Source organism: Phoenix dactylifera, chromosome 8, assembly GCF_009389715.1.
Source record: "Phoenix dactylifera cultivar Barhee BC4 chromosome 8, palm_55x_up_171113_PBpolish2nd_filt_p, whole genome shotgun sequence".
NCBI lineage: Eukaryota > Viridiplantae > Streptophyta > Magnoliopsida > Arecales > Arecaceae > Phoenix > Phoenix dactylifera.
The window spans coordinates 13,479,592-13,490,818 of record NC_052399.1 but is presented as its reverse complement, the minus strand read 5'-3'; the positions used below and the strand labels follow the sequence as shown (position 1 = coordinate 13,490,818).

General features: G+C 41.7%; 1 protein-coding gene across 1 annotated transcript; it reads right to left on the bottom strand.

Annotated features, from left to right (window-relative positions):
* Nucleotides 1–452: 452 nt before the first annotated feature.
* LOC108510726 (pentatricopeptide repeat-containing protein At4g01570) lies at nucleotides 453–10,936 on the bottom strand. The gene is made up of 4 exons (XM_039129583.1): nucleotides 8,721–10,936; nucleotides 8,403–8,539; nucleotides 8,255–8,314; nucleotides 453–4,001 (listed from the first exon to the last, which is right to left on the bottom strand). The coding sequence occupies exons 1-4, from the start codon at nucleotides 10,371–10,373 to the stop codon at nucleotides 1,601–1,603; spliced, it is 4,251 nt and encodes a 1,416-aa protein (XP_038985511.1). The 5' UTR covers nucleotides 10,374–10,936; the 3' UTR covers nucleotides 453–1,600.
* Nucleotides 10,937–11,227: the final 291 nt, after the last annotated feature.

Sequence of the window (11,227 nt, the reverse complement as noted above, 5' to 3'; positions counted from 1 at the left end):
GTAAAATGAATTATTAACTACCCACATATTTTATGCAAAGAATGTAATTACCTGCCAAATCTTATTATAAACCTTTAAATGATTATTCATTGATAAATATTTCAATTATTAGATGGATATCAAACAGATGAGATTAGCTTAATTATATACATATGCGAGCTTTGGCAAAGTTACACTCCAACCAATCCTTACGGCAAGCTATTTGTGAACGAGTTTGACTCAAAAATGAGTTGAGGTCAACTAGGATATGAGCTGAACTAGCATTGATTTGGTTTGCTGGAACTTGGCTCAGTTTGCCAACTCTGGTGTACTTCATGGAAACTGAGTACTGACCTATTTGAACAAAACCATGGTCATGAAAAAAAAGGTTTTTAAAATTATTGAATATCGGCCTCCTCTGGGACAGGACAAAGCTCTGTTCAGTATGTAACTCAAGCCACACCTCTTGGAACTGATTGACTGAATGAGTCATGTACAAGACTAGCAAAGTATGACTGATCCATATGGATCCAATAAGGTCATCTTAACAAGTAAAATTCAATCCTGATAAAATTCTCGTATGACCTATCAAGTGAAAGTATTAATCCTCCACTAGGAACCATTAAACCAACTACAGAAGATGATGGTTCAGTTCCAACTGTAGTTATATCCAGATCATTCCATATCTTTGCTCTTGTCAACTAAAAATTAGCTCATTTTTTTCCAAAAATGAGTTCTCTGATTTCTTCACTCGATGACCATGGCTGTTCAGTTTCTCAGCATGAGACAGTGCATCAGCGGCTACGGCGAACTCCATATGACTAACCTTGACAAACAAGGCTACGCGTTCGACAAATAAACTGCCAGAAAAAACAACAATTATCTCCCACAAAAAGGAAAAAGAAATTCGTTAGAACAAAATTATAAGGAAGAACCATCAGAAGCAAGAGTGGTTTTCTATACAAAGATGAGAGAGAGGTTGAATACTCTCAAGGAATGCGATTGAGCATAATATGAAATGAGCATAAAATTTAACTACAGCTTTTGGGGAAGTACTTTGAAAGATCTGGAGGAAAATTATGAGGGATCTACATCCTTTCCCATCTTAGCAGGTCTTAGTTCTCCTTTTAGTTATTAAGAAGCATAAAATATACAGACAGAATCAATGAATTGAAGAGGCCTACATCTCTCAAATATCATACTCTCTAAGACAAATTGATGTAGAGACTATAATACTTCAGACTGCCTTTATGTGATGAAGGTAATGCTTGCAAATAACTTATCAACATCAACCATAGAAAGCTTCTCTTATTTTTCGGATTGCTACCAAAGCTCTTGCTATCTTATGGCGGATTTGTGCATGCAACTGACTCCACCGAAATCCAAACATTGTGGTCTCATCAGCAATGAAGGTTTTTAGGGCCTTGATACTGTGGTTTGCCATATTAAATCAATTATGCTGGAGTCCTTTAACCAGTCCATCAGAGAATGCCAGCAATTCGCCTGCCTTGGATGTCTGTCTTCCAGAAAACATGTGAACTTAAACCACTCCAGATGAAGATATCTAATTTCCAGTCAACATGACTTCAATCCGAGAGGAATGTGAGGTTTTTTGCTTTCATCACACTAAAGGATCCACATCAAGTTCCTCAGCATCATGTTTCATCGATGCCTTTTCGTACCTCAATCTCTCAATCTCCTTCTCAAGGAAATCTAGAATTGTGTCCGTTACATGGTTAGGAGAGCAGCCTGCGGCCAACATTCTCCTCAAAAACTTGTAAGCCTCTTTCACCCTTCCTGCCTTGGCATGCACCTCAATGAGTGTATTGAAAGTAATGACATCTGGATTGATGCCACTCCCAACCATCTGCTTGAACAACTCATTTGCTTCACTAATCCTTCCTGCCTTCCCCAATGCATTAATCAAAGTGTTATACATAACGATGTCAAGATATCCTCCCATCTTCAACAATTGATCAAGAACCGAGCTTGCAACTTCTGCCTTCCCCATCTTCCCCAATCCTTGAATAATTACATTATAGGTTGCAATGTCAGCAGGACATAGCTTAGCTCCCATCTCCTGAAGAATCCCCCATGCCTCTTTCAAATAACCCTTCTTGACAAATGAACTCATCAATGAATTATAGGTATAGCTCACAGGCTCCCTTCCCAACGAATTGAAGATCTCAAACAATTTGCAAGCCATGCTCAGCTTTCCCTTGGCTAGAAAAATTGACAAGTATGTATTGACCATATCTATGTCAAAAGACTTAATCCCCTTCTCCTGCACCCTCTGCCCTCTACTTACTCTGAACATGGGAGAATTACCAGAGAAGGACTCAAACTTGTCAGCCAGACGGTCCAGGTATGGTGAGGAAGACCACTTGTCTTTCGATTCGCTATCGGAACTAGTGTCATGGGTATCCTTCTCTTCTGTTGGATTAATCCAACTCATGATATCACTTAATTTCCCAACAGATGGAAACATAGGTGCATAGTCCGTCCACCTGTCTTGAGGACCTCTCATCGATGCTTCCATGTTTGCTTTCCACCTAAGGATGCTCGGCAACAGAGCATTATCCCTCAAATACCTCATAAGCTGTTCTGCTGAATCCCATTTCCCATTCCTATGCAATCCAATCAACAGAGACGTTATTGTGGCCAAATCCACAACCAATCCTCTTTCCTCCATCTCCTTCACCAGTTCAAGTGCCTCCACCACCCGGTTCTCCCGGCACAAATGCGAAATGACGATGCCATACGTGACGGCATCGACAAACTGCCCTTTCTTCTTCAACTCACTAAAGAGTGCGAAGCCTGCAGCAGGCCGCCCATTCTTAAATAATCCATCAATCAAGATGTTGTAAGAGTAGCATGAGGCCCGGACACCATCTGAGACCATCTTCTCAAAGAGCCGGCAAGCATCGGCGAGCTTCCGAACCTTTAGAAGCCCATCAAGAAGAGTGTTGTAGACTACTGTCTCGGCCCGAACATTGTTATACTCCATCTCTCTGAAAACTCTAATGGCTTCGTCGACACGGTAGGCTTTGCAGCACCCCTGGATCAGAGTCTGGTATGTGTACCGATCGGGCTCATGCCCAGACCCCTTCATCTCCTCGTAGGCAGCCAATGCATCATGCACCTTCCCCGCCAGACAGAGTGCAAGGATCAGCGAGTTATAGGTACAGAGATCGGGGGCTGCTCGTGGGCCTTTTGATTTCATCTCCTTGAAGAGTCCGAGAGCAAGATCCAGCTGGCCCCAGGTCCCATAGGCATGGATGCAGATGTTATAGCTCCAGGTGTCAAAAAGGAAATTCCTTTGGGACAATTCGTCGAACACCCATCGGAACTCATCCCTCATGTCGGCCTTCCTCAAGGCAACAAGCAGTTCGTTGCAGGAGAGGACGTCGGGGCCGAAGGAGTCCTCCGCGAGGAGCTTGCGGAACATGGAGAGGGCGAGGCCAAGCTGGGATTTTTGGAGGAGGGCGCGGATGATGGAGCCGTAGGTGGAGGGCGTAAGGAAGGCAGGGCCGGCGAGCTCCTCGGCGTCGTCGAGGGCGGCGATGGCGGAGTCGAAGCGGCCGGCGCGGAGGAGGGCGTCGAGGAGGGAACGGAAGGTGTGGGGGTCGAGGGCGGCGGCGCCAGCGGGGGAGGAGGAGGCGAGGCGGAGGATGGGGCGGAGATGGTCGAGGTGGGGGCCCGGGGAGCGGAGGAGGGAGCGGAGGAGGGCGGAGAAGACAGCGGGGGAGGGGGAGAAAGAGGGGAGAGAGGAGGCGGCCCATTGGAAGAAGGCGAGCTTGGCGGCGGGGGGAAGGGAGGGGTGGCGGAGGAGGTGGAGGACGGCGGAGTCCGGGAGTGGGGATGGGAGGGAGGAGGGGTCGAGGGCAGCGGGGCCCGAGGAGCGGGAGAAAGTGTTGGAGAGGGAGGCGGCTAAGAGGATGTCGCGTTGGGTGGAGAAGGAGGGAGAGGAAGAGGAGGGTGGGAGGATGAAGGCTCGTCTTGCATGGAACATGGACAAGGCTCTGCCATGTGGAAGCATGTAGTTATTAGATTATAACATCCTTATGTTAAAATTTTTAAAGCTTTTGATAGCAAAGATTTATATTTTTCAAAAATAAAAAATAAAAAATAAAACAAAGATCTCAACAAGAATCTCTTTGTAATATCTCACCAGTATGTAGAGAAATAAAAACATAAAATCAAAATATATGCATCATATATTACCCCAACCATCTCCTTCAGGAATGCCATTTTCATTTAATTGGATTTGGAAGCTTGAAGTACCAATGAAGGTCAAAACCTTCTGCTGGAAATGGATATGGTTGAAACTTCTTTGCAAACAATCTCTCTTTAAAAGGGGAATTATTAGTCCGGAAGGTATAAATGGTGATTTAAGTCCTGACCAGGAAGAGGCTGTTGAGAATGTTGCTGTTTTGTGTCGGTCTGCAAAAACATGGTGGCAGCAATTAGGAGAAGTGCTGCAATGTATACTTATTCTTCTCTCTTTGACGGCACTAATCAATACCCTAACTAGTGCTCTGGTAAAAAGGAAGATAAAGGCAATGCTTTGGAATGCCAAACATAGAAGATTATTTGAAAGTGTCGATGCTAAACCGAATCAGCTGGTGTGACACATATTATGCATTCTCGATGATATCCTATTCTTCGAAGATCAATCAGCGTATTCAACTCGCCTAAAGTGCTCGGGTAGTAATGAATCTTCATCTTGTTCAGCAAATTCTACAACTATAGTCAAGTGGCTACCCCTTCCCTTTGGAGTTGTTAAGGTAAATTTTGATGGTTATTATTAGTGAGTAAAAAGTTGCAGCAGGCTTTCTTATCACAGTTCCACAAGTTAAGGCTGTTGAAAGCAGCTAGGTTGCGACTTAATCCCTGTTCTGTGCCATTTGCAGAGATGGTAGACGCTTGGGCAGCTCTGGGTACAGCAGTTATCCAACTTAAAATGCAGCAGGTTCTAGCTTGAAGGTGATACAAGCACTATTATATCATGGATTAACTCTTCCTCTTCATCTAAATGTGCAGGCCATCCTACAATGAATAGTTCATAAATTATCAAATAAGTAACGTAAACTAAATTATTTTAAAAAAATCAGACAATAATGTGGCCAGTACTTGCTCCAATATAAAATAAAGACATTTGACCAGTGAAATTAATAAATAATTCTAGAAATTTTGATTCATTCAGAGAATAATGTTACTGCGGTCTGCAATGAATCTCAACTAATCTGCATCTTCAGAGAGCAAAATAAAACTAGGAGACTATTTGTTCTCTAACCTGTGGCAATCATGAAAGACGACATTGGCAGATCAACCCAAGTGGTCTTTTTGTGAGATGCAACTCAAATTAGGTGGAATTCTATGTTTGCTAGCTTGACACTAGAAAGGAAAACATTTTTCAATTCGCAAGACAAATTAATCTGTAATGTCTCGTGAAAGATGCCGCATGAGTTATTCTTCCCAAAATGGGCTTTGACCCTACTTTCCACTCAAAAAGGAGTTACTCTTCCCAAAACCTGGACTACTCTGCATTGTACATGGAAAGCAACTGAACGTTCCAGTCATTTTCAGGGACAATACAGTGCACCACCAAGTCAGATATTGCAGTGCACCACCAAGCAATACCAAAGTCCCAGCTTTCCATCATCAAGAGTAGTTATCTGGTCCTGCATTTCATCAACAACAGTGGAATTACATGCATGGATTTGGAAATGGAGATGATCAGAAGCCTCTTGGATACTATTGCAAAGAATCAGGCCTTTCAGTATCTCAAGCAACAAATGAAGCAAAGAATACTTCAATCAAAGTAAATGCACGTTTTGCTCGTAAACACTTTGTAAGTGGTGCAAAGGAATGGGTTCCAATAAATAGGGACAAGCAGCCTCACGAATGAAATCATTTTATTTGCTCACTGCTGTCTGCATATATGGCCTGCGTATGCAAAATAAAGATTGTGTTCTTTTAGATCCAACTTCTGGAGAAGTTCATTCTAGGACCTAGTCGTTACAGCTTTTGATTTCTCCATTTTACAGACAGCTGCCTTCTTCAATGCTGAAATTCTCCTAAAACATCTGCTAATATTATTTAAGTTTGCGATGAAGCAGTTTCTGATAATCATCTTGGTGATATCTATTTTCAGTCTGGGCTGTGGAAATGAACAATACCTCATTGTTTACAAGATGATAGCACCGTCACCTATGTTTCTCTTTGTGCACAACTATGACATGTTGGAGGGCAGAGAAATCTGAGTAGATCAATAATCCCTTTGACACCTGTAAGAGGAGTAAAAGACAACTTATAAATCTAGTGAGAAAATGAAAAAAAAAAGACAATAGAGAATAAAAGGTAAGAAGGCAGATTGCTGCATTAAAGTTAAAAACAACTAAGATACAACTATCTAAAACAGAGCAAAATATATATATATATATATATATATATATATATATATATATATATATATATATATATATATATTAGTAATATTAAATACCAAGCCCATGTAAAAGCTTAAATACAATCTCCCTACAAATTTCAAATTGGTCCCTTCTGCTTTATTTATATTGGACAAGATCAAGCATGTCAAAAGAAAATGCTAATGGGGAATAAGTGAAGGAAGCATGCTAGCTCAGCAAGCTAGAACTGTCAAAATAGAAAAGAAGCATGTAGTTTCACTTCATGTCATAAATAAGAAAAAAGAACTAAAAAGAATGGAGATATAAGCATCTGATAAAGAAACCTCGGATCTTGTCCAGTCGGTCTTTTCTTCTTAGATAAATTGCTCTAACCTTGTTATATCAGCCCTTTTCTCTCTAAGAACAGATTTATCTAAAGCTCTGCATTGCATGTTCTTATAAATTGATATTCAAAAGTCTGAGACACCAAATCTTCAAGAGCATTCTGCAAATGATGACTTGTGAAATTTGTACATGATTATTCTTTCAACTCTGAGTAAGGTCAGTTAGTAAAACTGTCGTAACTATGTGGCTTGTCAGTCCAAGATATATAAGATTCCACCCTATAGGTGTAGATAAGAAATCTACAAATTCAAATTGGCTCACAGAATGTGTAAACATATGCTCTTCAATTTTTATTCATTGCATAAAATATATGCATGTGCATAGAGATTATCCTGCATTACAAATTACTGAGTCATTCATTAAATAGCCAGCCACATATAGTCACTTTCTGAATCTTTATGCATCAGATTGATTTTCTTCAAATGTCATAAGGATTATTTTTCAGAAAGGATGGACATGACGAAAAAAAAAATCATTGGTAATATTTATACAAATGATCACTGACAATGAAAATGACAATAATTTTAACTACAAAATGACATAAGAACTGAAAACTCATCTAAGTCTAGACGTAGAAGGAAGCAGTAATAAATTATGGTTTTAAGCCAATTATCAAAATTCGCTCTTGGTCTCTCTCCTGTTCCTGTTCCTTGTGACATGTTCCTTGTGCCAAATATGGTTGTGAAGTTACACTTCATAATGCTGTCCTCTCATAGTTGTAGTATTCAATGAATACTTCTCTTCATTAATGCTTCCTAGATGTGTAACGCCTATCAAGGTAAACCACTTTTGAACTTTCTTCAGAGCAAAGCATTGTTAAGGTCGAGAACTATTTTGTTGATGTTCATATGAAGTTTGTATGTCAGTATTCATTTCTGACTTTTCTTCTTTATGATTTAACACTGTCAAAGTTACTCCTTTCTGAGTCTGATCATCCAATTACAGCACAAAGCCCTTGCTCAGCAAACTAAGTTCTTTATCTGGCGACTGTCGAGGCAAGGAGAATAATACATTGAAATGTACCATTGCCCCATTGAACAAACAAGCAGTAATTTACACAATCACACACACAAAAACTCCTTGTCTGTTAAAGATAATATTTTATCATAGAAGGCAGAAAGGAATCAGCCACTTTACAAAACCAACAAAAGTTATCATCTCCTTGCAGAGAATTCTGAGTTTTTGCCTATGACAATCTCATGCTACAATTGCAATTTGAAGAGATAAGTTTGGCTAGAAAGTAGATATAGTAAAGTGCAAAATGTAAAGAACCCAGCATATCATGCTAGAAATATTAATAAACACAAGATCACCAAGTCAAACAATAAGCCTGCAAAGAAATACTCAGCATTTGTGCACAGAGTCATGTGATCTCTGATATAATATGAATATATAATATTCATTGGGAAATTGAATAAGTTAAAAATAAAATTAAACAGAAAAAAAACATCAGATATCACCTCTTTTTGCTTCTACAGAGACCTGAAACATTGATGCGGTAACCTGAAATGTCATTGCACCTGAAACAAAACCGGAGCTTGTTCAGACCATTAGTTTTCTTCATGTTTTCTACATCAAGATACAGCTTCAGCCTATGCTTTCCCTAACCCAAAAGCGGGGAGACTATATGAGCATTGGTAGCATTGGTAACCCAGAGGGGAACATTTTCCAGCAGCTGTAGAGACTAAGGTTCCAAATTCAGAGAGCACATTTGCTTTAACAAGCACCACCTGAGGCCATCTGATCTGGTCAGAGCAGATGGCACATAATATGAGCAGCCAGATAGAACAGAGTAAAGGAAATAAAAAAATAAAAAAATAAAAACAAGAAAAGATGCACTCATCTCATAGTATCTTTCTTACATTTGTATCAACATATAGAAGCAGAAGTCAAAGCACAACAATGAAGCCAAGCCTTAATAAGTTAGTAGACATTCTCCATAAACAGTGGCAGCTCTTCCTTGATTAGCCCCCTTTTCTTCATATCTTCTTCCAAGCTAGAAATTGCAACCATATCGTTCCTCTTGAGGTAGCCTCTAATCAAAATATCATACACCACCAAGTCCGGAGTAATGCCCCTTTGCACCATATCATCAAAAACCTGCCTTGCTTCAATCATAAGCCCTTTAGATGCCAAACCCCAGATAAGTGAGCTAAAAGTAAGCAGGTCGGGTTCTATACACTTTTGAAGCATCAAATTCTTTAGCCTAAGTGCTTCCACTGTATGCCCTTCTCTGCAGAGCGCAGCAATCTGTGACGTGCAACTGAATTTGTCTGGAGCTAAACCAGCTTCTGACATTTCAACAAAGACTTTCTTGGCATCATTCATTTCCCCTTTTTTGCACAGCCCATCAATAAGCACAGTATACAAAACCTCATTAGCTTCTTTAGCCTTTGCAAAATACTTCTTTGCCTCCTTCACAAGCCCATGCTTGCAAAGCCCATCCATCACCGCCGAAATGGTAACCACATCAGACTCAAAGCCTTTCCTCAACATGTCTTCATGCAATTCCAACCCCTTCTTCAAATCCCCGGCTTTGAAATGAGCATGCATTAGAGTGGTCAAGATAAACTTATCCAGAACTAAACCCCTACCCTCCATCTCTTTCCTCATCTCTAAAGCTTGACCCAACCGGCCATTACTACAAAGTCCCCATATAACCACTCCATAACCCTTCACATCAAGCCTGACTCCATTCTCACGCATTCTACTCAAATACCTCATTGCTGCATCCAAATCCCCTTTCTTGAAGTACCCATCTATCAACGAAGTATAGACCACCGCATTGGCCTCCACCCCAAATTTATGCATCCCATCGAACACTTGCTCAGCTCGCTCCAACAAGCCCACCTTGCAGAGACCATCGATGAGCGCATTGTGAGTAAACACATTTGGCAACAACGAGAGCTCTGACATTCGATCATACAACTCCAATGCCGCATCCAACCGATCATTCTTGCAATACCCATCGATCAAACAGGTGAAAGTCACCAAATTTGGCGAAATCCCCGAGACTTCCATATCGTTCAACGCCGCCCGCCCCATTTCCAATTCCCCCCGCTTGCAGAACATGTCGACGAGTATGCTATAAGTGACCACATTCGGCGAGTGGCGCTTCCACAATGAGCCCAGATAACCGAGAGCCAATCGGGGCATCCGATGCTTGCCGAAAGAGCTAATTATGGCGTTGTACGTGACGATGTCGGGGCGGGGGGCAGCAGACGCCATCCCGTTCATGATGCGGGCGGAGTGGTGGAGATCGCCGGCGCGGCAGTAGCCGTCGATGATGGAGTTGAAGGTGAAGATGTCGGGCGGGCAGCCGAGGGCCGAGAAGGCGGCGGCAGCGAGGCGCTCGGCGGAGCGGGGGCTGCCGAGCTTGGAGAGGAGGGAGACGGCGGCGTTGATGGAGGAGGTATGGGGGCGGAAGCCGCGGGAGGTGAGGTCGGCGAGGATCTTGAGGGCGAGGTCGCCGAGGGCGGCGCGGACGAGGCGGTGGAGGCGGATGTTGCAGTCGATAGGGGAGGGGAAGCGGGAGGTCCTTCGCAGCCGGGCGAAGAATTCTAGGGTTCCTCTCGGCATCGAGGCCAGGCATCATTTACTTCTTTATATGGCGACGGCGTTCGTGTTTTGTTCGCAGAGAAACACCCGAGGTGGTGGTGGCGACGGGAAAGAGAGGAGAGAAAGAGGGAGAGAAGGGTTTTGGGCTTTTGGCGCTTCAGGGCAGGGGATTGGGTGCCAGAACCCTCGCCCCGCAATCCGCTAGGATTGGGCTGAATTTAGCATCAGATTTCGTACGGCCATGACTCAGTTGATGTTTTTAGTTAAATTGCAGGATGGAATTTCGACAGGTCAACATATCCAATTCCTACAAGAATATCTAATTAAGTCCTAACTGAATTACTAGATATAGATATTTCCGTGACACATCAGGACACGAAATCTTACTTTCTCACCAAAAAAAGATAACCTAGCATGGTGGAACAAAAAAATAGCATTACTTTTTGAGAAATAAACATAGACTTCCGTTCATTCAAAAGAAAAATTATCAGGGCTAAGTCCCAACTCTTATAAAGAGAAAAACTACCTAACGCATACTCAATTGAAAATTAAGCAACAATTCAATAGTCTAGAAGACAAACAATACTAACACAGATAATGTCTTAGGACACACTTACTAGGCTGCAAGATAGCATTGTCCTTAATAACATTGGCAGAACTCGAATACTCCTCGAAGAAAGAAAAAAAAAAAAAAAAAAGAAGAAGAAGGTGATTGTGAAGAAAGAGGATGGTATATATATATTATAAATTCTAAAAAAAAATTAAGTTGAATAATAAAGACGTGTGCATCGCATATGTGTGTACACACATGCACGGAACTACAAATACATATAATCTTACTTATAAATTGTCAAATTGATGGAGAAGTGCAATAT

Excerpts from the sequence above, each read along its gene's own strand:
- LOC108510726 (XM_039129583.1), bottom strand. The coding sequence starts at position 10,373 with ATGCCGAGAGGAACCCTAGAATTCTTCGCCCGGCTGCGAAGGACCTCC. Across the intron at positions 8,315-8,402 it reads TATAGTCTCCCCGCTTTTGG|GTGCAATGACATTTCAGGTT; the intron begins GTTAGGGAAAGC and ends GTTTTGTTTCAG. Across the intron at positions 4,002-8,254 it reads CTCTGTAGAAGCAAAAAGAG|AGCCTTGTCCATGTTCCATG; the intron begins GTGATATCTGAT and ends TCCACATGGCAG.